We start from the raw sequence: 27,800 nt of genomic DNA on the forward strand, positions 1-27,800 counted from the left end.
TGACAACAGCAAAATCAAAAAGCAAGCCTATGTATCTTTACACTATGCTGGAGGTTACAGTGAACATGCAAAGAAGTCTGTTTCTTACACTCACCACAAAAGTGGAAAAGCAGACTGCCTGAAGTGTCTCAAGGGGAAAAAAGTAAGGTTTCGTAATCTTAGCTAATGGTGTGATGCTGCTGACATCCATGCAGCATCAATCACAGTGAACAAAAATTTGCAGAAAATTTGCACCTTCTGCTACAATCAACCAAGACAACACATAAGCAGTAGAAGCTTTCTGTAAGTTAAGAGTGTAAGACTGAGAGATTCCAAATACTATACCAAGACAGAGTGTTTCCATAATAATCCCACTCCATCTCTAATGGTGGTTTGGGCTGGCCTTAAAACCATCTGTATTATTTTCTGAGTGAATGTGGCTTCCCCCTCTATCAATTAACTATCACAGTAAGTCCTGCTACCAGAACTGAAGACAACTATAAATTACTATCATTTGCCTAATGTTCAAGTTTACAAGTGAATGATGATCCTAAATGATTGAAAGGGTTTGTTTTACAAAAAGCAGGCAATGCATATTAACTTAATAGATGACAAACTTGAAGTTGCCATTACCTTTTAATCATAGGCTCACAGTAGATGGAAATTAGAGTGTTTGTTCTGCCCCATGGGACCACTTGTATGATTGTAATTAGCTCAGTGAAAACCCACACAAACTTGGATGGAAGAAAAGCTGCAACAGAGATCTGGATGCCTGTCTGTATTTACAAAACCAGGCTACTAGTTGCAGTTGAAGCATCTGTCTAAATATTCTTTTTTTTTTTTTTTTTTTTTTTTTTAGCATATCCAGTAACTCCACAAATATATATCCTACAGAAGGTAGATGCAAGCCATTCAGCTGCAATTTCAACTTTAGAACATCAAAAAATCTTCCCCCAGCAAGACTGCATGGCCAAATTCAACACAATCCTATCAATAACACCATCAATATTACAGCAAGTATAAATCAATGGAATACAATTAAGTAACACTCAAGGTCACCTCATAAATAAATGTGAAACAAAAGTGTTAATCGAAAAGCACTTCTTGGATGATACAATTGCTGATGCACACAAGTGCTATTCATTGCTGAGCAGCACAGGAACAGAACTGTGGATTTGATTACAATACAATAACATCACATCTTCAAAACACAAGTCTCAGGAGCAGGGTAACATGCTTGGCCCAGTGCAGCTGTAACGAGAAGCTGGATGTATTTAAAGGAGACAGACATCTAGAGGACAAACTAAAGTTAGAAGCACATTCCCATAGACAGTACATGTGCGCTGGCAAAGCCACCATAAAAAGAACTTCCAAATTTGGAATGTGACTGGGAGGAGAGAGGTATCATTAAACCTCTATCAACTGGAAAATATCCTGTATCAGCAGTTTTGTAAAAAGAAAGTCTTCAGAGCTGAAATCTGCAAAAACCAGACTGAACTGAGCAGTTAGGAGATATTACTCCATTTCCAGCCACTCCAGTCTTACGTGGCTTTGACAGATCCTTCCAGGAATAGAGGAACATAGCAGCCTCCCTTCATGACAAAAAGTGAGTCTGTGACTTTTTAAAGGCAAATATTTGAAGGAACGACGAATAGCCTAAAGGACACCTGAAACATTTGCATGGTTATCAGGACAGCTACCAACCTGGAACTGAGACATGGACTGATGTTCAGCCTCCTGGTGCCACAGCAGTATACAGCTAGTGCTTTGTAAATTATCTTCTATGTGAAATTTTACATTTTCAATAAGTAACAAGTTTCCACATGCTCTTCTCAAGATATTATAAAGTCTCTTACTGAATGAGCATTCTGTTGACTGAGATGCAGAAGATGTACATAAAAAGCAAGAGGAAAAGGGATTTCTGAATGTGACATGATACAGACAAATTGAGCCTATAAAATCTACTTCCAAATGCACACCTTGCAACTAATTAAACACTTCATTCTAAAAAGCCAGACATTGTTTACAGTCAAATTACACATCCATTATGAATTTATGTCACAATACTGAAACATGAAAGAAACAACGAAACGATCCACATAGGGATGCAACTCTCTTCATGAAGATCCTCTTTTCCTTCCAGTACCCTGTTTGCTGTTCAGCAGGAAAGATTTTCAAAGTACAAAATATTGTAAATGGCTTGCTCCTTGCCCTTAACTAATCCAAGCACTGATATAGGCTGGGCAGCGATTGGCTTGAGAGCAGCCCCGAGGAAAAGAACTTGGGGGTGCTCGTGGATAAGAAGTTCAACATGAGCCATCAGTGTACACCTGCAGCCCAGTAAGCTAACCAGATCCTTGGCTGCATCAAGAGAAGTGTGGCCATCAGGTCAAGGGAAGTGATTCTCCCCCTCTACTCTGCTCTTGTTGAGATCCCACCTGGAATACTGCATCCAGTTCTGGAGCCCCTATTACAAGAAAGACATGGACATGCTGTAGAGTGTCCAGAGAAGGGCCCCAAGGATGCTCAGAGATGGAGCACCACTCCTATCAAGGCAGACCGAGAGAGTTGGAATTGTTCAGTTTGGAGAGGAGAAGGCTCCAAGATCTTATTGTAGCCTTTCAGTATCTGATGGGGGCTACAAGAAAGCCGGGGAGGGACTTTTTAGGATGTCAGGTAGTGATAAGACATGGGGCATGGATTCAAACTAGAGGAGGGGAGATTTAGATTGGAAGTTAGGAAGAAGTTCTTCACCATGAGGGTGGTGAGACACTGGAATAGGTTGCCCAGAGAGATGGTGGAAGCCCCATCCCTGGAAGTTTTTAAGGTCAGGCTGGACAGGGCTCTGAGCAACTGATCTAGTGGGAGGTGTCCCTGCCCAAGGCGGGGGGATTGGAACTAGATAATCTTAAAGGTCCTTTCCAACCCTGAAAATTCTATGATCATGCAGGAAAGCATCCTCAGAACAGACAATTCCAGTGTTCAGACCTAAAATTATGAGCACAAAAAAAGACCATACATTGAATTATATCATATCTTGTGCCTTTGAAGTACTCTGTGATATGAACTTTTTATTTCAGCCTAGTTTAAGTACTTATTAGGACAGCTTAACTTGTTGCTATCTCTCTCAGGTTGCTATCTCTCTCCAGGACACAGCCATCCACAATGTTTAGGGCCATGTAGCTGTCCCATTCCACACTGGGGAGGCTGTCAAGATGTCAGAGACAGTCTTCTCTAGAGTGCAAATGGCAAGCCAAGAGGCAACACACACACGCTGGAGTGTGGAAAACCCCAGCCAGGCACCAAGACACTCTCAATTATTGCTGATGTTGACAGGAAGGTGGTCAAACACTGGAGCAGGGCCCAGAGAGGCTGTGCAACCTCCTTCCTGGGAAGTTCAGCAAGACAGGCTTGAGAAACCTCATTTTGCTGGATATGGCTTGAACAGGAGGTTGGGACTGGAAAACCTCCAGAGATCACTTCCAACCTGCACAGTTTCCATGATTTATGATGCTGTTTTTCAGGGGAAGGGCATGTAAGTAAAGCGAAATGTCTGGGCAGATAGGAGTTGCCCTGAGAATTGCCTCTCCTAATGAGGTCCCTGGGTTTGTGCCATCTTTGAAAAGGCAGCAAAAACATTTTTAAGCTCTACAGAGAGCTTCCAAAGCACCACTCCTGATTTATGATGGCTTAAGTCAACACATGATCCATGGTCCAAAGTCAGGAGACTTTCCTTTCGCCTCTGACTGCTCCCAGCTCAGATCCCCAGCCTTTCCTAATTCTCTCACTCTAGTACTTAATCCTCCCCACCAGTTCTGCCACCTTTCCTCTTTTTCCTCCCTGTTTCCATCTCTGAATTTACCCTTTTCTGCATGCCAACAATGTTTGTCTGTACAAAACAATGGGAACAAAACTTACAATATCCCCCTAAAAATACTCTAAAAATGTCTGCTAGCTTTACTGAAAGAAAAAGCTTACTTAGCTTAAGTAGTTGAGATCTATGTTTTTGGAGGAAAGGGTCCAGAGGAAAATTACATATTTGTGGTTTAGCTGGGAGTCATGATGTCTATCCGTATGCATAACACGTGGTTGCAGATTCATAATAAACAAAGCTTTCAAACAAACAAAAAAAAAAAGCAAGTTCTCAAAGATTCATCTCATGTGTATAAAAAGAGAGCAATTCATTTTAATCTAGCTTATTTATATGGTTCTTGAAGTCAGAAATGCAATTATGAAATTCTTCCTTCCAGAAAGCATATATGAGAAAGCAAAACAGAACAAGGAATCAAAATACAAATGGGAAACATGGCAGCCATCCTAGGACTCACCCCCTGCAGCAAGTTCCTCAAGAGATGTTTAAATTCCACTTCCTTTTTCTGTGGATTATTCTATTTTATACTTACAGTGACTGGCCACACAAATGTAACTGACTTCATTGAAAGAAAAAAATGTTTAGAAGAATCTGAACACACTATAGAAAGAGTTTTCATGCACCGAAGTACAAAACCAGCTATAAGCAGGCAAGGAAAATCCTTCAAGGTCTGGTTCACGCTTGATTTATACTTTATCATTACCTATTCTCGTGCAAATTAGCATATACTTTCTGAGGAAAAAATGATAAAATTTGTAGCAGATCTTAGTGAAACCTTGACCCCTCAGTATATTATGGATGTAGCTACAGTTATCAGGGCTATTACAGCCAGCAATGCTTCACTTGAGCTAGAACAATTTTGTCCTGCAGTAAGAGGAAAGAGAATTAAACTAGTGTGGCAAACAGTAATGTCATTGTCTCTACTAAAAGAGATTTTTGTACTCCATAGTAACTCAGAAGAGAAAGACCTAATGATTCAATGCCACTCTCACCAGAATAAAAGGATTATTCTGAAACCAAAAGAGTGAAAAAAGCTTTAACACCTAATAAAACTGTCTTTGGACTCTTTGCTTTAGCACTCAAGCAGACCACATAATCTGACACATAATATGCTACATTTTGAAAATTACTGACACTTTGAATAGCACTAAACAACTTAAGAGTATTTTACCTATGCTATTATTTTTTAAATTTCACTCACTGTAAGGGCTTCCAATAGCTCTACAGAAACCTATTTCCCCACCAAATTCTTACAACATTGTAAATAAAAACTTTCTGTTTCTTCATCTTAAATATCTACCATGCATTCACAACTTCAGTGACTACAAAAAGTTAAATAGATAGTAACAACAAAATCTGCTGATCATGAGAAAGACTGCAGAAAAGCCAGTTGCAGCAAACCCCATGATGTTCTCTTCATGTGTTCTTGCCTGGTTCAGTTACAGTACATTTAATTTAACAAACAGCTACTTCAAAGACAGATTCCGTATTCCATTGTTGCACTTCAACACACTGCTACACACTGAAGCCACAGCTGAGTTTAAGCACTGACTCTCTTATTTTACAGTATTCACTGAATTGGCTTTTACATTAAGTATGAAATCATGTTATATCACTGGTTTATTTGGTTTCTTGATGTTCTATTTTAATTATCTTAAGAGCTATGGTTCACCTTATTCATCAGGAAAATTATAAATTTAACTAATTAGATAGAATAGATGAGACTTAAATTTGTTGAAATTATCAGATAATCTAAGCAATAAAAATAAATAAAGGAAGCAATATTTTCTTCATGCATCAGTCCCACAGACTTCTAGTTCTCCTCGAGGTAAACAGAAGCATATATATAAACATATATATATACACACACACACACCATGTATACATACAAAAATCATAGTTAATATAGTCATGAGGACTATGCTTATTTACACTCAAATTTAATAGCTGGGAATTTGATTTTCACTGCATCAGGAAAGAAATGCATTAATATAGTTTTGAAGTAAAGAGTGAAACCAGCTCAAAATCTTGTGCTAAAAAACTACATCCACCAAACCTGAACAGGCCTCCCTTTATTCTATATTAGGTTTATTGAGTAACTTAACTAACACTAGCTTGACTCTTGACCTGCTGCAAAGTTACCCCCTTCCTTAGAAAGATGCTGCTCCATATGCCTGTATGCTGACTCCTGTTTGGCAGTCCTACTTACCTCTAAATATCCTGACTTACAAAGCCATGCAGGGACAACCTGTCCTGTTGCCAAGAGGACTTCATTCATCACCTGAAGGGCTGCCACATGTCAGTAAAATCTTCTGTGGCCTTTCAGGAAGGGGTGAAGATTTATTGGAGTCTGACTTGAGCCTGATGTAGTTGGCTAATGGAACCTGTCTGCTTGCCACCTCTTATACACCAGCAAAAGAAGGAGACAGCATGTGGAGACGGAGTTTCTGGTTATTTACCTGACCCTACTACACATTACCATTTTGCTGTATTCAGCTTTTAACAGCTGGGAATGTAAAGACAGCAAAAGTCCTTCCAGTAGCTGTAGACTGAATTAGAGAAATAATAACTAAACCCAGCACAAACACTGCAAGAGCAAAGTTTTCTAGACTGGGTCAGGACTTTCATCATCAGGCTAATGCAGTTTTTGTCATCTGTTGGGAGCTCATAAACCAAATTTAGCAAAGCAGGCTCTAAATCAATACCAAAAGCAGTAAGAAGATGGTACAACAATGTTGCACCATCAAAAAAACATGGACTGCTAGTGTCAGAGTGCTAAAATACAACTTTAAAGATAGAAGAGGACCAAGTTTACCAAAAGAATCACAGAATGGTTTGAGTTGGAAGGGACCTTAAAGATCACCTGCTTCCAACCTCTTTCTGACAGGCAGAGAACACTTCCTGCTAAAGTCCAGAAAACAGGACCACGACAGTGCATTTCTTGGTGAAGAGATTATTGTTTTCCTTACACATCCCCCTCAGCATCACACCCCCAAGCAATTCTCATACTTTCATTGTCAAAGAATGAACACCTATGCTTACCCCTCATCACTACAGTGATGCACTTCTGACCATTTTCTTGATAAATAACATTTTTTTGAGAGACCATCCTGAGAGACCTCCCCAAATCACCCCCTTTGCCTATATCATACTTACTGACACTAGGATGACAAAGATAAGCACAGTACTCTATAAGTGACTTCTGTTGGTAGATACAAAATAAATACTATTTTCCTCTTTCTGAATGATCCTTACATCTGAGAATGGTATCTCGTCTGAGTGTTACAGCATCTCAGTGGGATTTGTGACCAAGAAATTATTTCCTGTCATCACAGGCTTTGACAAGTCAACCTTTTCCAAGATACAGATGCTCCACTTTGAAGGCTGACATACTGTTCTTACATATGTGAGCTCGTATCTGCTGGCTCTGAGGCTCCTTAGTCCCACCATATCAAAAGGATACCATTTCCACACTTTTTTTGTAAATCTGTTAATAAAAATACCAAATTAGACTTCTTTAGAACTCTGACATGGATAATCCCATTACGATAATTACTTTTATTGCAGTTATCTGCTTTCCTAGTATTCCTAAATAAAGAATATGATGATTTTCCACAATAAAAAAAATTCTCATAATGCAGCAGTACCACAAAAGCCTTCCAGAAGGCACTCGACATTAGTAGCTACAATATGACTTCATTAAAAGGATATCAAGTACACTTGGCAAGACCTATATCTAAAAAAAGAATTCCTGCATTTAAAAAGAATCTTTCAAATGACTATATGTTTCTAAAGGCTTAGCTATGCATAAATATTTATATCCATACCAACCAACAGAACATCTGTGTATGAAAGTGAATAATCATGGAGTTCTGCAGCTTGTAAGGATTTGGAAGTGCCAAATATCTGGATTTTGATTTAGTTGCCTTCTGCTCCTGAAACTTATCTAGGGAGAGTAATCATCCATTAGCAATCTAAATTTTCATACATGAAGTCAGAATGTGCTATCCTACTCTATTTACTCTAAATAATTCTTTGAGTAGAAATGTCTAGTAGACAATCTGAATGAAGAATTAAGCTCCCTAAAGACATACTTAAATGTTCTGTTTGTGTAGATTTGGTTGATTCCTGAAACAGTCATCTGATGTTGTAAATGCTTCCAAAAAGGCATGAGGAAATATAGCTGTTTCCTCTCAGTTTTTTTCTGTTTAGCATTTTAGAATGACTACTTGAAGAGGTTCAAATCAAGAACTGAAATGAAAATATTTTCAGATGTATCTCTTTAATGTCTAGATTTCAGAGTTTGGTCATTTTGAAGGAAAGTATTCTGATTTAGCTTTCTGTTATTTTTCCCATATTTGGCCTTTGCCAAATCTTTTTGTTAAAATTCTACATTAAAAAAAAAATTAAAACATTCAAGTCTGATTTTAAGACTGTTCTGCCAATAGCAGAGTAGCTTCTCTAGTTTGTTGCATATGAAAACAGACTAAAACCAAAAGCCCTTTTTTTATGTCATCTTAACATTTCCTAGCTGCATAACAGCACTCATTGTTCTCTAAAGAACAAAAAAAACCTTGCTCATATGAAAACTACATTGTGTTAACTCACAGGCTGAAATCTAAAAATGTGATTCATCACAGTTGTACTGCTTTACTCTGACTGAAGGGAAAGTATGAAAAAAAGTAATTTAAAAGGTTTTATTCACCCTAAAGTACCTGATGACAGTCTTAAGACTTGAAAGAGAATTAAGAGACCATACAACACTCTGAAAAGGAGTACTATTATATATGTATTATTTTTTAAGTTAACCTCTAAACGATGCCTTTACAGCATGTCACTTTTAGAAGGGGGATTTAATGAAGCTAACTAGGAAGAATACAGAATAAGACTGAAAGATCTGAATTTTAGAAATCTGCTGCCCTGAAATGAATGTGTAATTCAAAAAGAAAAGTAACTAAAAAAACTACATTGGAGGAATATAAAGAAAATCTCTCAGATCATCTTTAAGAAAATACCCTATCAATTAAATTAAATCTCTGCTTTCCTGGAGAGAGCACATTTGAAAAAATATTTATTATGTTTTTTTTCTCAGTTTCTTAAACTTATGCACACTTGTTGTTAACATGACAAATTCCTTTTTAATTTTTTATTTTTATTTTTTGGCTATTAGAAATCAATCAATAGCAGTAAATTCAGGAGAAAATATAGATAAGGAGAAAAGCAGGAACTGCACACTGATGGACTTGCTAATATTTTTAAACACACACACTGTTTATCATGCATGTAGTAAAACTTCTTTGCAAGGGATAATCTTAATATTTTGAGATATATAAAACACCCAATATTCTCCGTTGTTTCAGCTGAGTTACCTTGCTCTGGTATACTTCCTTTTTCACTATTTGTGCTTTCTAGTGTGATGTATAGTATTATTACCCACTAGAGGTGACTTTTTAAAAAAATGATGTGACAGTGACTCACAGAATAAGACATTTTGTCAGGTACAGGTAGCATACACCTAGAATGATTTTAGGGCTAACATTTAGCTGGCTGAGGACATGACTGCAGGAAAAGGGGTGAAGTCAAACACCTGCCAGGGGCTTGCATCCCAGCAGTCTCCTGATGTTAATTCCGAGTCATGAAAACCCTCTGACAGATGTAGAACATGGCATCTCTGAAACAGGAGTAGAAGAATTCCTCTATAATCCTTTGACTGCACCATGCACCTTGGTACAGGTAGGCATGCGTGGAATTTGTGCTGACTTATAGAGCTCTACTTGCCTGTCACCAAAGCTGTCACTGCCTATCTGCATTTCTAGTCATACTTTTGCAAATATAAACTTTGTACGTAGAACAGCTGGCCTGCCACAGAGGGTCTAGACTACATTCTAGTGTTGATCCAAGCTGCTAAACAAACTGAAGACATGGGATCACAAGAAATCAATTTATACAACTTGATTCCAGATCAGTTCTGTGTATTTCAGCTCTTCCACTTCATCAGATTATTACAGCTTTTTATTAATTTCTGCTGGCTTGTTCAAGCTCAAAAATGTACAGCAGGGCACAGAGAAATTACTCTGGAGTCAGACTAGCACCACAGGTCTAACCACTGTTTTCCATGACTGCAGACCCCACAACAAGTATATTCCTTTGTCTTGCATCACTTTACAATGCAAAAACTTTGGCTGGGATAAAATAACACAGATAACACTCTACCTCCTCTCTAACCAAATTTGCATGGTAAACCTCTAATATTTGACACTTCAAAGACAGCTCTTCAGAGATTCTATGATAACTGTTACATGCTTGTTTTCAATTACTGCTTATTAGTAAAAGGAGCTGATTCTTTCCAGGCATGTAACAATTCTATTAGTCTAAAAACATGAATACCAACCTCACAACATCTGTTAGTTAAAATTAAAAGGAGAAAAACTAAGCAGAAGGAAGAGCAAGCAGACTGCCAGCTGCTTTTGGAGTATCAAGCATGGGTGTCTATTTGAAACATTCAGTGAGATTATTAGTTTTTATAATGACAACTTTTAAGAACATGCATGGGGAAAAAGGAACAACATGGACAGGAAAATCCCACCCTCCTGCAGAAGTCTTAGGTACAGCAAATATTCCTGTGAGAGATGCCCTGGGCATATGATTCAGTGCCTGAAAAACACGGACACCATTCATAGAATCATAGAATCATAGAATTAGCCGGGTTGGAAGGGACCTCAGAGATCATCTAGTCCAACCCTTGACCCACCGGAGCAGTTGCTAGACCATGGCACTGAGTGCCACATCCAGTCTTTTTTTAAATGTCTCCAGGGACGGAGAATCTACCACCTCACCGGGCAGTCCATTCCATAGCCTAATCACCCTCTCCGTGAAGAAATTCTTTCTAATATCTAATCTAAACCTCCCCTGGCGCAACTTAAGACTGTGTCCTCTTGTCTTGTTGGAGGTCATCTGTGAAAAGAGTCCAGCTCCCACCTCGCTACATCCTCCTTTCAGGTAGTTGTAGACAGCAATGAGGTCTCCCCTGAGCCTCCTCTTCTTCAGGCTGAACAGCCCCAGCTCTCTCAGCCTCTCCCCATAGGGCCTGTGCTCGAGTCCCTTCACCAGCCTGGTTGCCCTCCTTTGGACTTGTTCCAGGGCCTCTACATCCTTCTTAAACTGAGGGGCCCAGAACTGGTACTTCTCTGTTTCTGCTGTTTCTAAAGCAAGGAAACAGATATACCACACCCCCAGAAATACTTGTTTTCTGGGAAGCTTGAGTAAAAAACATAACAGTTCTGGAAATAAAAGGAGCAGAGCTTTCTGCCTCTACCCATCTTTTCTACAGAACAGAACCTCAAACACAAAACAGGATGAAACAGCATCTCAGTAAAAACAACACTAATGATCAACATGGGTCTGTCTCACTTGGCAACATACACTGTTAAGAGGAAATTCTTCTGCAGGTCTCAAAAAGCCATGAGCAGTACTGGAAATAACTCCTACACAATGCTCAAAACCCCCCCAAACACCTGGCACAGACAGCTCATTGATGGCAGAGCCACAGCTCAGAGAAGATAAGGACAGTATGTGTTGTTTTAGGTTATCTATTGGGATATTACACCCACAGTAGAATTAGAAAGGAGCACCATACTATAAAGAAACAGTCTTGCCTGGAGATTTTTACAGCTGACTTCTCTGAGCTGCTATTTTTAGTTTTTATTTTCTATTTTCCCTCAATTTTCTAAACCAGTATCTACCCTATAAAGCAACTGAGTGTTCCTACCAATATTGGGATGCTTCAAGAGGCGACAGATTCTAGCTTCTCTTTCCAGTTTCTGGTGGTCTGCAACAAAAAGAAAACAAAACCGTTGCTTTTAGTATGAAAGTTAACATAGTTCAGTGTATTTGCTTTACAGAAGTAAAAAAATACATCATTTGATTTGATCTTTAAAAAATACCCATTAAGATTTTACATTCACATTGTTTGCAGCATTGAATTGGGTTATTTCATCTAACCACTTTTTTGATGGTCTACCACATGCACTGTCCCATTGCAAAAAATCAAGCTGCCCAGTTACTGGGGAAAACAGGAAATATTCACTCCATGGCCTATAATTATCAGGTGATAAATCATATTACAACATTAATCATAAATAAGAACAACATGAACCTCTAGGTTTGCCTTAAGTCCTAACTGTCAACTACTTTAATGCTACCTAGGGCACCAGGTACACAGATGGATATGTGGTAGCACTCCTGACAATGTCAGCATTCCTGCCAACACCCAACCTCACTGCAATAGTTTCCACAGAAACCTCACATCACTAATGGCCAGCAGTCATCAGTTTCCCAGCAGGGCTAATCTCTCTTTCAGGCTGATTATTCATTAACCTGACGATACTCTGCACACGCAGGCCCAGGTAGACCATCTGTCAGCTCACCCTTGCCCAGCCATTTGATTCTCTTTAACCTTCAGTAAGAGCAGAAGGCTGAGATCTGAACTTGGGCATCACTGTGCCCCAAGGACACTTCTGGAGATCTAACAGTGCCACTTCCGTCAAGCTCCACTTTGCTTAAGCCGCTTTCCCTACACTTTTGTACTATTTGTGCTAAATACCACTGCTAATGGTACTTCTGTATTTTGGTTAACACGAAGTAATTCAGTACTTTTTCAATAAAATATATGAGAGTATTGGAAGGGCGCAAATTATTTATGCTGGAAATACCTGAATATCTACAGGTATGTTAAAATGTCTGTGTCAGGCAAAATAGAACACAAAGGGGTAACTCAATCAATAAAATATATAATTTGGAAATTGTAAAAATAGCCAACTATTGCCTACTGTGATGCTGTAATTCTAGCAGACTTCTAGTGCCTTCAGCCTCACTTTTCTACCACATAATTTCTATGGCTGTTAAGTACATTAAACTTTTGTCAGGAAGCAGAAAAGCAGCACAGATTCAATTTTATAATATTAGCTAAAAATTTTTTTTTCAAAATTTAGGAGAGCAATAAAGTATCAAATATTTTTGGAGATGAGGCTGGTTTGCTATTAACTAGTTTCTATTTGACATCCAATGATATGATCATAACCAGTCTTTGACAGGGACTCAAACTTCAAGCTTCACACAAGTTATCTGGGTTATGCTATTGCTGCAGTTCTACTTATCTGCATTGTTTGGGGACAGTCCTAACAAATGAAAAGGGAAATTCTTAACTGTCCTCCCATCCCATAAGAACATTAAATTTAGAGTTGAATAAGCAGCATTTAGAGAAAATAAAAAGTTCAATCTACAAGAGAATAGGGAGGGACACAATGTCACTATCCAATGAATTTCATTATTTGAAACCAAGCAAATCTCTGTATTTGTGACACAAGAACTGCTGTGCCCCTCCAGCAGAAGAGATACTGGGAGGGAGATGCCAAAGCTTTGTTCTAAGAGAGAACACACTACCACAGTTCACATACCAACTGGCTGGCGACTCATTAACACAGACCCGAAGTGTAAAGAAAAACACAAAAAAGGCAAACCCAAGCAGTAACCATCATCAGATTGCTCAGACAAATAATTTTTTTTTTTTTTTGCAGAAAATAAAAGTAGCGTTTGTATAATCAAGAGGGAATGTAAATCACAACTACTGACTGCAAGAATAAAAAGAGAGCAGAAACTGTGTTTGGTGTGGCAAAAAAGTGTCTTGAACACTGTTGTCAGTAACACTTAAATACCTAATAACACCACCAAAAAAAAAAAAAAAGAAATATGAGGACCTTCTGCTGAGGTTTTATATTAGGATTTTTAAATGCAGTCGCAGCAAGTTCAAAACCTAAGCTCAGACATATACTATTACAGCACCTTAATGCCCATCAGCTTGGGCTGTAACTTAATCAGGGGCTGACCAATCACCATATTATACACCACACATAAGGAGATGATCTGAATTACAAATGAAACTAAGTTTGTTTTAGAAGAAAGATGGAAATTCAACCAGTGTCTCAGGAAGGAAAGCAAATTAAAAAAAAAAAAAAAAACCACAAAAAACCAAGGAACTATTGGTCATTTGGCACAAGATGTCCGTCTCTGGCACGCTATCAGGACTGCTTTAAAAGGCTATTCTGTACTGCCTCAATCTATCTTTGGGATTAGCCACCATTGCTAGAAACCTGGAATGTATTTGAGAGTCTCCTCTGAAGTGCTAAGTACATCCAATGTTGACTCTTCAGGAATAACACATATAAAACAGACCCCTTCATCTCTGACTTTAAATAAAGTATAAGCACTTGAAATATCTTTTCTATTTTCACAGCTTCTGAACCAACACTGTATATAATTAATTTTTCACATACACAAAACATTTTTACTGGTTGTTTAACTGTTACCATGCTACACCGGAGGGCACCCTGAATCCAAAGGGCTGGTGGGCACCACCTGGGTAAGGCAATCTGGAGTAATAACCCATGATATAAATGTTTCTCCCTCTTCGGTGGACAGAAAAAAATTTAAATAAGATTTAAAAAAATAAAAAATGCAACTAAACATGACTTCACAATTTACTAGGTGAAATAAACTCTCAAATGATAGGGCACAAACCAGATGGAGCTCTTTCACTTTGCTGAAAACAACTTACGAAGTCTAAACCTACAACAGGATAATTCATTAAATGGTCCTGATCTAGTACAAGGATTAGTAGCACAGGACGATGAGATGGCATTAATATTCAGGTCTAATTTATAGTCACCACAGTGTGCTTAGATAACAACTACTAGAGCTGAACATGCTCAGGTATGAAATTGTTATTGCAGAATTTAAGAACAATAACTATATTGATTAAAAAACCACACCTGATGTCTTTGTAAATCACAACAAAAGCATTTTAATCAAGATACGCTGCTGAATGCACTGCAGTATGTGACAGTAACACCATCATCATAATAATAATTATTATTGACTGGATTATAAATATTCCTAGATTTTCACGCCAAACTTAAACAGCATATTGACTGATGCCAGTTAGGTGATATATGGTGTCACATAAATCTTAATAACAAGCTCTTTGCATTTAGCCCATTCAGTTGCTTATGTCAGTGACTGTTCTTATACCTGTTGTAAAAGGAAAGGTGAAGTAGATTGAGATACCTCACACCATGCACATTGTGCCATGTGGCAGCAGAAAGAGCATTAAATACTCCCCGAGTCAGCGATTTTAGTGGACATTAAGGTCTGAAGATGAAAACTACACTTCTAAAGAAATAAAGAAGGTAATCCTTAGTGTTAGGGGAGTTTCAGAAACCTTCTGAGTAAATCTGCAATATATAATTTTTTGTGGGGGGGAAACTTAACAGGAATTTAATCTTGTGGGATTATGACCCATTTTTGAAGTCTTCCTCACCTTCCAGGAAATACTGTTTTCCTTCCTTCCTCCACTCATCTTATTTACAAGTACATCCAACTGCAAATGCTGTACGTAAATATCTATTTCTGTTAGGCTGTTTTCAGCCAGGTTTCAGTTACTGGTGATCTGAAGGTGAATGTCAAAGGGCAGGTCACACCGAAATACTTTGAGCACTCAGCTCCCAAACATCTGAAGCATAAGAAGGTGTGTTTCTGCACCAGGAGCTGGTCAGGAAAGAAGTGTCCTGCCATGACAAACACAGTCAGAGGAATACTTAGCAGGCAGAAAAGTCCCATGAATCCCGAGAAAGTCTGTGAAAGTCTCTAGCATAAAACATTTGTGCTATGACAGCATTAAAGGAAAAGCTCTTGAAAAATTCAATTCACCAGTAGGCTACTTATTAAAAACAAGAAGTTAATTTCTCTCGCTTGTGACAATATATCATTCATCATCTATAACTGTGTTCACCTGTCAGTATGAAAAGGAAAAAATGTTCATCATTTTTCCATAAGAGGAAGCCAAGCTTCAAAGCTGAACATGAAAAGGGAACAGGCAAGGACATATATATACTTGCTTCCTTTGCTCTCAAATAATTACCTATACTTGATTACAAGAAGTCTCCTACAATACTGAGATAAGAAACTAAGTAAATTAAATTAAAAATGCACACAAGATGCTCAAAACAAGCAACCAAGAAAATGTAGAGGAAGGAACGATCTATACATTTAGATTATTTCATTAAAGCATGTCTCTAATTGTGAGCAGTAACACCTTTCAGAGCAACGACTTGTTATCAAGATTGGATTGGATTGTTTCACAGTGTACTGTGAAACACTGGTACAATCATACAATCAAAAGGCAGGCATGAGAATAATACGATTTTTAAGTAAAAAAAACCTCTGCAGCCAACTACAAATAACTTCAATGGGACATGTAGCAAAGAAAAAAAAAATATCTAAACACACTGAATCATTAAAATTCAGCCTCTACTACTCCAATGAAATTCTGTGAAACCTGAAGCAAATGGAATCAGGATGTGTAAAATCTGGGGTACTGACAGGCAGTATGAATGTTAAGTCTTGAATTAACCGTAACTCAATATTCTGATAGATCAAAATCTCATATTACAATTTATGACATCTGCATCAGAAAACTAGACTGTCTGTATAGAGTTTATTAGGTAGGCAAATAAAGTAACAAATCATTTAAGTGGCCTCAAAATTTACTTTCTTACAAAAACTTACATACACAGACTATACCGATTTCTTGGATTAAGTCATAATACATTTTATAATTAAAGAGGGGTATAATTAATGACTTCAGTGTAAATCTCTTCTACTACAGCATTATGATTCTTAATCCAAAGTGTTGATCCTTCACAACCACTCAAATTGAGTTTATCACCATGGCAGAAATGTCTACTGCCCATGACCAATTAACAAAATTCAAACTTCTCTAAAACAAAGCCTCTTCCTAACAATAATCTGTAGTAGCTTTTGGTTTTTTACCATTAGAGCTTGCAGCCCATAGCAAACTATGTAAGTGCTTCTCCCAGTGCTTTTATATCTTTAGTCCCTTGCATTGTCTGTACATTGCTTTTTTCACCCAGCACGAGATGATGTCTGTCTTCTCACACACGTGCTTCTTTCAGAGCACAGTCTTTACAAGCTGCTTTCTACTCTGTGCAGTACAGTCTAAAACTTTCCAGTTTTTTCATATTTTTCTTTAGACAGCTGCAATATGTGACAGTAACACCATCATCATAATAATAATTATTATTAACTGAATTAAAATATTCTCAGATTTTCACCCCAAACTTAAACAGCATATTGACTGATGCCAATTAGGTGATATATGGTGTCACATAAAACTTACTTAGCTGAAGTAAGAGAAAACAAGGAGCTATACATCCCAAGAAGCTCTTAGGATTGCACCACAGCTTACCTTAAAGCCTACCCCAAACCACCTTGGCCCTGTTAAATTCTCTCACGGAAATCAGAAGACAACTGCAGAAATTCTGACAACAGGATGTGCTAGGACACAGCTGTAATTTTTCTAGTATTATTTTGACTAAAAAAAAGATTTTCTTTAGCTCAGTCCCCTTCATAGGAAAACAAAGCTCCTGTTAAAAGTGAATAAATCAAAATCTCCCTCTTTTCTTCATGTTTTTTTTTTGGTCCCTGTTAGAATTTAGACCTTAACTGGCACTGAACATAACCTTTGGGCACCTAAAACCTCACCAGAATAAGCTCTTCTATCTTAACAAGTGAGATCAAGAGACTGTTCCCCGAGACAAAAGGTGTTAGAGGTCTTTGGACTAAAAGCAAACCAAGTCTTGGAGAGTTTTGAGCCTGCTTAGGAGATGAAGCCCTTTTCTGGGCCTTGCTCCATGTAATTTCCAGGCAGTACAGTTGCCAAGCAGGACTTAACCATCTAACCTTCTGGCTGTGCAAGGACATCCCTAACACCTGGTAATACTTAGACAGCTGCAGGAATGTTCATGGGCACAACACTGGTGTGAAGCCCCTGAGGTCTGCTTATGCCCTGACCTTTGCTTACTACATACAGTACTTTTGTAAGATTAATGGTTCAGTACTGAAAACAGCTAAGTGGATCCCTGAATCTTTCACTGAGGAACAAAACCTGATCTTTATCCCTTTTCTAGAGCTGCTACAGACTTCCAAACCAGAACCTCTTCTACTTTGCACAGTTTCCCTGTATTCTTATTTTTGTATTAATCATTCAAAAGAACGTATCTACCCAAAACAGAAGTTCTGGGGTCATTCACAGGCTGCACTGACACCATTAGGTTCCAAGAGAAGGCAGCCTTGCAGCAATATTGCCCTCTTCCCACAGCAGTGGAAAAGCCATGGGAACAGCAGGCAGACCACACTTCCTGAGAGAATCACTGGTTGTCCAAACCAACTTTCCCCTATCTCTTTTGAGGAACAAAAAGGACTTACTGGAACCAGTTTATGGGTGATATCACTAGAACAGAGTGACACTGATGATGTTAATTGAGCTCTCCCAAGAGAAAGAAATGTGCTGTCTCGAGTAAAAATACATAAAATTTAAATGTTAAGACCATGATAAACCCTTCCATGTGTGCAGCTTCTAGGCCAAAGAAACCACAGAGCTGAAAAATTTTATGTGGGGAAAAAAATAAATTGCCAAAGAAAACATATTATTCAGTACTACCAAAATGTCAAATGTGATGCCACTTTCTTCAAGTGTTTCCCTCACAATTATAGGCAACAATTCTTTAAAACTCAGCAGGAGAGACATGCAGGTTAGCAGAGAAATACAACCTCTTCCCTTGTTTTTTTATCTCCCTGTTTTTTTCAACTTCTCTGAAGTTGAAAATATATATATATAAAGCACAGTGAAGTATTCTAGGTACCATGGAATATAAATATTTGTGGTTCAAGGGTATATTGTGTAAGAGGAATGGTGTTGCAACAGTGACCTTCTTTAAGTCTAGGAATGCAGATATACACAATCTAGCTGCACCAAATACATTTTAAAATCTCTCTCTGAGGAAGTATTAAGACTCTGGGAGCAGTTGAGTTTCATTTCTCAGACCTGATCGTTTCTGGAAGCTGAAGTCATTAGTGGGAACCAACAAGCCCGATTGGGAAGTTCCCAAGTTGGGAAACCAACTCAGCCCGATTGAGCTGGTTCTTACCAAATATAATTTCCAGACCTTCAGCACTTTGCAACCTAATCCTTTTCAGCCTTTGAGAGAGAAAACAAGAACCACAATTATTCACACAACAGTACATCATGTAAACCTTTGAATTTTCCATTACTGAGTGCATGCTGCAAAAATGCTCACAGGTAAACCTCACTTACTCCCTCCACTACTTTTAGAGAAAGTAAATGCTAAGGGATACGGTCCCAACTCCCAAAAGCACTATTTTCAAAACAATTCAGCCATTCACTGCCTTCTCCGGGGGAAACACTTGAAAACACACTGCTTACTTATTCCTCTCTCCCCAGTATTTACAGCGAAAAAAGTGGGACATGCTTATAATAAACAATTAAGACATGAATAATACTTGTCTGACACACCCTTCCTAATGTTTCCTGAACAGAAGCACGTGCCAGGTGTTCATTGTTATAAAGAAATCTTTTCCATGGATACCCAGGTGGGTAATGGATAAGAGCATGCAACAACAATAGCAGAGCCAATTCTTTTATTAGGCCATTGGTGAAAAGCGTCACCAGAGCAGAAATGAGGGCACAGAGTATGCCTCCAGTTATTTCTTTCTGTGTCTATGTTAGTACACACACTTGTAACAGGCTTCTGAATATGAAGAAAAAGCAAAATATATTAATCCAAGACACTGTAAAATAATGAATAAACCCCACACCTGTTGATTTTCAAATTCTGCCACAGGGCAGTAAGAAAACAAAAGGCACATTTGTGCTCAGCTTTGAAGGCTGCCAACAATAGCAGCTGTCTGTTTGCTAATGTTCCTGTAGGGCTTTCTTCCACTTCCCACCCACATTCTGTGTTAATATTTTAGCATTCACAGTGTGCAAATTTAATAAATAGATGTAGAGACTTCATTCCTACCTGCAAAGCATGGATTACACTGTCAGAAATGGTACAAGAAACTTCAGGCCACTTTAGCCCTGATTTCTATGACAACTATGACCTAAAAAAGAAAAAACCCCACAAACCAACAACTGAGGATATTCCTGCATTTCTTACGTATTTAGCACTGCTGCTGAAATTGAGTAGCAGATGATTTACTTAAAGAAAAAAAGAGTTAAAGGAGGACAAGAGGAGTGAAAAGGACATGTCACCATTAACAACAAAGCACTGAGCTGATAAGATTTTACCTTTTTATATGATTTATGTTTAATGATGTTCCAAATGGACAGAAGCGTATGGTGATAAGAACAAAGACTGGATTTTAGTCAAATGTTGGAAACCTTTAAATGGTCCATATAAGCAAACATTCACAGAATGCTGAGTTCAAGCTAACAAATCCTCATTCACCCTCTTCCTCCATTTTATACTCTCATTTTCTGTGGATTTAAACAGCCAGCTCACTTCACTCTTCTGAAACAAAGTAACTTAGAGGAGACCACGGAATGAGAGCATTAGTAAAGGTCTGGAACTGCAGCTTCGTCCCAGCAAACCACGGTGGCACAATCGAAAACAACTCCAAACAACAGTTCCTAGAGAAGAAAAGTAGCTGCTGTTTTAATGCATTTTTACTATTTCCAGGTTAAAACTCTCATAATGTGTGAGGAGATAAATATCCACTTTTTAAAATTATATATAATATGCCATAAAATTCTTCAGTACCCATGTACACAGAAAGACCCTGAGAGCCAGTAAGTGCTCCAGTAAGAACACCACCTAAAACTGCTCCCCAGCCAATCTTTACCTGACAGCTCTGTTAAATCTCCCTAGTACATCTTCACACAAGACTGACACTTGCCATAAAAAGAAAACCTGAATGCACTTTTCATCTGGAATCTCCTTACTACCTATTTCTGTCCTTACACCAAGATATTCTCCTTTGTGACAGAAATTCTTACAACTGATAGAGTAAGCCAAATCTTCTGCAACCCTTCTTCTTTTGGAACTGCAATTTATTTTTGGCAAAAACTCTGTATGCAGGACCTCGGAATATTTAAAAGCAGGACAAGAAGGCTTGTTTGGCAACTCACCACTTTTGTTCCAGATTGACTCGGTTTCCCACTTCTGCCTGGAACACTGTTACTTCACACAGGGCAGCCTCCCAGAACCCTTCTTTTCCCTCATTTGGCACCTCAAACCTGCTGCTTCCCACCACTTTTACCAGATGACCCTCCTGGAGTTCCTGAATTGACTCAGTACACACTAGGGTTTTGAAAGCTCTTCACATCAGCCTTTTGCTCTCCTCATTTTCGCCTTCAGTCTGAAAACAAATGGATATCCTTCATCTTGCCTGCTGGGAACTCTTCCCTTACTTCCCTTGTCCTACTTTTGATTACCAGTTTTAGACTGTATGTCTGTATGCTTTTGTGTGTTTTTGTTTGGTTTGTTTTGGTTTTTTATTTCTGCTGACAAATATCTGAGTGCAGGTTATTTCTAGTTTTGTCCTGTTTTTTGCTGGTCTGTTTAAATTTTTCTTGGCTCAGTCACAATACATATTTGAGTAGTTCAGACATTAAACATGACAAGTTATATTCCAGGACACACAAGCTCACTCCACTTAGCCTCAGCAGGATTTAAAGCAGAGCATGTATCTAAATAAGCCAAAAGCAACAAGACTGCTTTAGCACAACACATTTCAGCCAAACGTCAGCTTCTACTCCTCAGATTTCACAGAGCAGTATGTACCACCTTTCTGCATAGTAAGATCTGACAGGTGGGGAAAACACGATTAAAGGCGAGCCATTTGAAGAACACTCTAAGTGTTTCATACATTGAGATTCTGAAACTACTCCTGAAATAATTTTTAGTTATAAAATGCTGGTGCACTAGCACTTCAGCTCCATGACTCATCTGAAAGCCTTTGACATACTCCCTTGTGCTAATAGGTGTGAAAGCTATAGGGTGAATTCACAAAAATCACGAATTTCGTTTACCGACACAGTCATAAATGCCTGAACTCAAATGAGTCTGAGCAGTAGCACAAGTGAGTCAGAACCTACAGCTGAAGTTCAGCTAAAGGGAAGGACAGCTTAACCCCACATGGGGGACACTTCCAACACGGTGAGCAGCTTAATGACTGGCTGCTTTTAAATCTGATAAATTTGTTAGATTTGTATAACATAGCCATCTGAAGGCTGTGTTATACTAAATGTAGAGGTTTCATTTTCCAGTCCTATGTTCCAACAAGTTAAAATGAAGAGAAGTCATTCTGCAAACCACTAGATCCTTGAGTATTTGCTCCCACATGTTTTTACATACCCTGTTTATAACACCAACACATATAAACTGCTCCTAAATGAATAGCTCTAAACCATAATTAGGGAAATACTTTTTCCATTTCTTAACTCATTTCCTGTGGAAAGTTGCAGTAAGTTTGCAGGAAAAAAACATTTGGAAAAAATGCTTAGGAATTGAAAATAAATTCAGAAAAATACATCATATATAAAAGATGCCTGGAATTTCAGGCGTCAACTCAGAAGCCTAACAAGCACGAAAGCATCTGCTTGCCCTCAAATATTTTAATGGAGACAAATGGGCTTAAGTACATACTGGAATGCCTTGCTGAACTGCAGTCCTGCAGACCTCATCTTAAAAAGGAACAGTTTCACCCATTAAATAAAATAAGAGTATTACAAACTCTGAACAGACTTCTGCTTGACAACTACAAGTTTGAAGGAACCTTCAAGTACCTAGGTTTCAAAAATAATGCTATGAGACACTCATTTTCCCTTCTAAAGTTGATGAAACAATATTGCCAAATTAGTAGAAAGAAAAAAATGCAGCTGATATAAACAAAAAACCCCAGTGCACTGTCAGTTACAGAAATAGGTTAACTGTGGTAGCAAATCATATTTTAACTTGAAGTAAATCATGACCTACTGATTGACATTAGCTGATTCTAAAGTAGATGAGTTATTAGTAAAAGTAAGATATCAAGTTCTGATGACTTCCCACTTGGCTTGGATAGACATTAGTAAGTTACTGATTTTGAAACTGCTGCAAAGAACAACTTCTGAACTCTGACTAAGTTCTTCACTTTGGCAATTTTTATTTTTAGTAAACATATCAATGATCACCATCTCTAGCCTTGATGTCATTTCTAGAACAAGATACTACTACGGAGGGAGAAAATTTTCTATTTTTTCAAACAGAAGATGAGCAGCAAAGACATTCAGATCATTGAGAGTCAGATACACTACAGGATTCCCTATTTAATGGAAAGGAAAAAAGAGTAGTCAAAGGCTGAAATGCCATTGTGCAGAAAAGGTCAACAACTTTTATTATTTCTAACATTTCCTGTAGTCACTGTTACTTTAAAACTAAACATGAATTATTCTAACAGAGACTGCTTCTTTTATGCAAATTGAAACCACTGACATTTATCTTAATAAAAGCTCATGGACTTTAACCTCCTAGGAGGAAACAAATGTAGAACTCGAATCAAGTCCAAAAAGAACAAAAACAATGGTTTGGCAACTGTTGCTATGACTCAGAGGAAATATATTAAGCATATCAAAGCCAAAGCTTTTCATAACAAAAAGAAATGCTAAGTATACATAAGCACATACCTAGAGGAGTATTTCTTCCAAAGTAACAGTAGACTGTACTAGTCCTATATGGCTAAATATACTATTGCATTAATAAAGATCTCCTAGTTACTAAACCTCAGTATTTACCAACTGGTAGATCATAAGCAAAGAAGGTATTTATTTCTACATGGCCCATAAAAATTAAACCAGTAATAAACTCAAAAAGGATTTCCACATTAAACAGCAAGTTGATTATCTTCCTTCCATTAACTTATTTTAAAATAAAAGTGGTTTATGACTAACTCACCATAATTTTTTTCTGCTCTGCCAGGTTGCTAGGTCTTTGCTCATAAGAATAACAAATCTCCTCCTCAAATACCAAGGGCATGAATAGATTTTAACCATCTGAAGCTTTATATTACAGCAATCTTTGATGCCAGGATTCTGATTCCTTGACCTCCAGACTACATCAGCAGGGTCTTATTTTGAAAGCAGATCATCTTGACAGTATTTTTAGAATCTCTTTCTTGTAACTTAATTCACCGAGTTCGTAAAAAAAAACCCCAACCTATTACCCTTGCAAACACATACTACTAAAATATAGTAACCAAACAGTCTTTTCTTATTATAAAAAGGTACATCTTAGAGGATTAAAGCTAAAGTACGACCACAAAAAATTCAGTCACCAGTAAACTGTGAATTCTTTATTGAAGGCTAGTGGTCTAACTTGTATTAGCCCGGAGTTTTGTGAAAGATTTTGATTAAAACTCCTATTCTTTCAATATGATTTTCTAACAATGGAAGCCCATCATAATTGACTGAACCATGAAAATACAGAAGCCTCTAATACTTGAAGCAAAGGACAAATGCACAGATACTCCTAATTATTTTGTGAGTTTTGCCACATGATTCCTTATTCATCTTGTTTCAGTAAGACAGTTACTCCTAAATATCTTGCCTGATTCAGCAGTTGCCATCATTTCCCTCTTCCTACAGAGGGTGAAGATGACAATAGAATAAAGAGGATTTTTAAAAACAGACACAAATAAAAGCAAGCATCACCAAGTATTTGAACTTTCATTTGTGACACATTTATATTTATTGTGTAAACAAACTATCCTCTTGAAATGTGTGCTTTCATTAGCTTCTATGCTTTGTGCCATACATTATATCCAGAAAATTATAGGAGGAATTTTAAGTATATAGAAATCTTGTATGAGAATAAGCCATCTAGTGCTGCAAGGAGGGACCCCCATCAGGCAAGCCAGCCTCTTTAACCACCAGTGTTTGCATAAAACCTGCCTAAAGGGATGTGAGATTTTTCCCCACTATTAGAGCAACAAATACTTGGGTATTCAGAGAAACTAACACCTGGGTATTCACACGTGTAGCACTAATTCCCAAGCTGCTGGCCTTTCCCCTAGCTGCTGAGCTACTTGGGAAACATTTTAGAACTGGGTTATCTCATTTTTGGCAATAGGAACAGGGTAGAACAAATTATTCTGGACCTCCAGAAAATAAAAGGACCCCCGGCTACACCAAGAGAGAAACAGAACAATGTGGAAAAGCTGTCAAAAGGAGAAAAAAAACCCAACAATCCTACAATGTAAAAGCAGACTTGATACATTTCAGTTTCTCACAGCGTCAGGTTCATCTCCAGTACAACTTCTTAAAAATAAGATCAATCTTTTGAAACCACAAGCAGCTTTCAGGGATAAACCAGCCAGTCAATAGGCCATTCTAGATAATGAATGTTTATCTTTTTTCTGTAAATAAAGATCCCAGGGAAGAAATTCTAATATTATGGAAAGTCCAAATGCTGTCACAGGGACTACTCTTACCTGTCCAAAAGGATAAAACTCGAAGTTTTGTTGTACAGTATTACAATGATATTACAAAAGACAACAAGAAAGTAACCAATATAACTGGGAAATTACTGAATTTGAATAGCCTGATTATTTAGAGAAAACAAGTATCTAAGAATTCATTTACAGCAACATGATTTGTTCAAAATATCCAGGCCATTACTTTAAGTCGAGAATTTTATTATTATGATCTGAAATGGTGTACTATTGCCAAACCCCCATCACTGATGCAAGTATGCTTGAAAAATCACAGCACAGAGCTCTAGCAAAAAAGGAAACACCAGGAACCCCTCAAAAAATGCAGCTCAAACCACATCTAAACAAGAACAATAAAATGTAAATTGGAGTAAAATGTAAGAATTTCAGTGTTCTTAGCAGAAAAACTCTTAACTCGATAGAGGTTATTTCCAACAAGAAAAACTGGTTTTGATCCCTTTAAGTTATCAGCCTCTGATATTGTTTTTCATAGGATCTGCTCCTTACCTGAAAAAGCTATTTAGTGGAAATACTTTATACTATGAATGTTACATACCTTTATTTTTAACCAATGGCATTCATTGTGTTTTCTATGGTACAGCTGAATATGCTGCTTACCATATACACTTTACAGTTCTCAATCTACTGTAGAAAATACTTTTTTTTTTTTTTTGACAGAGGGAAGAGAATGGGAGGAAGGAAATAACGCAGCCTCCATTTGTGTTATTTAACTAAAATTGCCACTTCTAACTAAATTGCTGGCAAAGAGCTGGAGAAATAGTACCACAGTTACACCAGATTTATAAAACAGTCATTGCTCATATACTGTATTTGCCCACAGCCTTTTCAGCTACTTCCAGGAGCTCAGGGCCAGTATACACATTGAGCAGGTTTGGGAGACGGAAACACTTTGTAGTTCAGCACAGAAAAAGGACGATGACACTTTCATTCTCCTAAAACATCCAAGAGAACCAACACAGAAAGCACTGATAAGTCACAAAAGCAAATCTCAGTCATTTCTGGTTCTTCCCAACACAGCTCGTCAGTTTCAAAACCCAATCTGCATTTTACTGCCTTCTACCAGCAGTCACACAGCTGGACGTGTTCCAGTTTCTAGGGCAAAGAAACAGGAGGCAGTATTTTTACAGCTGCCTGTGGCCTTTGAGAGAAATAGTCTGTGACAGGAAGGTAGCTTATAAAATAAATTCTTCATAATAATTCATTAACAGACTCCTTTAACTCCATTAACCTGGAGTGCTGTGTCCAGTTGTGGGCTCCTCAGTATGAGAAGTAAGGGGCTATTACCAAGGTTACAGTGAAAGGCCACAAAGAAGATGGAGGAACTGGATCATCACTTCTACAATGAAAGGGATGCCCAGAGGATCCAGAGAACTACAGGCCTGTCAGCCTGACCTTAGTGCCAGGGAAAGTTATGGAGCAGATCATCTTGAGTGCCATCATGTGGCACATGCAAGACAAAAAAAGGCCATAAGGTCCAGCAAGCACAGGTTTATGAAAAACAGGTCTTGCTTCACTAACCTGATCACATTCTATGACAAAGTGGCACACTTAGAGGATGAGAGAAAGGCTGTGTACTTTAGCAAAACCTTTGACACAGTTTCCCAAAGCATTTCCTGGAGAAAATGGCTACTTATGGCTTGGACAGGTGTACAGTTTGCTGGATAAAAACCTGTCTGGATGGCTCAGCCCAAAGAATTGTCATCAATGGAGTTAAATCCACCTGGTGGCAGGGCACCAGCGACGTTTCCCCAGGGCTCAGCGTTGAGTCCAGTTCTCTGTAATGTCTTTATCAGTGATCTGGACAAGCGGATCAAGTTCACCCATAGTAAGTTTGCAGATGACACCAAACTGTGTGAGGGAGTTAATCTGCTTGAGGGTAAAAAGACTGCAGAGAGACCTGGACAGGAGGTCCAGCAAGAGATTCAACAAAGGCAAGTGTTAGGTCCTGCACCAGGGTCACAGCCACCCCATGCAATGGTACAGGCCTGGGGGAGGAGGGCAGAAAAGGACCTGGGGCTGTTGGTTGACAGCAGCTGAACATGAGCCAGCAGTGTGCCAAGGTGGCCAAAAAGATCAACAGCATCTTGGCTTGTATCAGGAATAATGTGGCCAGCAGGACTAGAGGAGCAATTGTGCCCCTGTACTCAGCATTAGTGAGGCTGCACCTAAAATAGTGGGTTCAGTTTTGGGACCCTTGCTACAAGAATGGAAAAAATGTATTCACTGAAAGGGTTATAGAATTGTAGAACTGTTGTAGTTGGGAAAGACCAAGTCTTTGAAACCAAGTCAGGCCAGGGCTTGAATGCATTGTCAGGAATGCATTGGCACTGGAACAGGCTGCCCAGGGAAGTGGTCACGCCACCATTCCTGCAGGTATTTAAAAGATGTATAGACATGGTGTTTAGGGGCATGGTTTGGTGGTGGAACTGGCAGTGCGGTGGGTTTACAGCTGGACTTGATGATCTTAAGTTTTCCAACGAAAATGATTCTGTGAAAAGCTGGGAGAATTAGGGCTGCTTAAGCT

The 27,800-nt window shown here is 38.3% G+C and overlaps 1 protein-coding gene across 50 annotated transcripts in view; it reads right to left on the minus strand.

The window, feature by feature from the left end:
* Nucleotides 1-27,800, minus strand: part of CAMK2D (calcium/calmodulin dependent protein kinase II delta) — a 136,565-nt gene that overhangs the window by 69,428 nt on the left and 39,337 nt on the right. For all 50 annotated transcript variants that reach the window (XR_011727750.1, XR_011727751.1, XR_011727748.1 and 47 more), the window contains one exon: nucleotides 11,619-11,678. Coding sequence is in view for 44 of the 50 variants with exons in the window: in XM_071753471.1 (XP_071609572.1) it covers nucleotides 11,619-11,678 (60 nt within the window). In the remaining 6 variants the exon portion in view is untranslated. The remainder of the gene's footprint in view (nucleotides 1-11,618; nucleotides 11,679-27,800) is intronic.

Source organism: Heliangelus exortis, chromosome 10, assembly GCF_036169615.1.
Source record: "Heliangelus exortis chromosome 10, bHelExo1.hap1, whole genome shotgun sequence".
NCBI lineage: Eukaryota > Metazoa > Chordata > Aves > Apodiformes > Trochilidae > Heliangelus > Heliangelus exortis.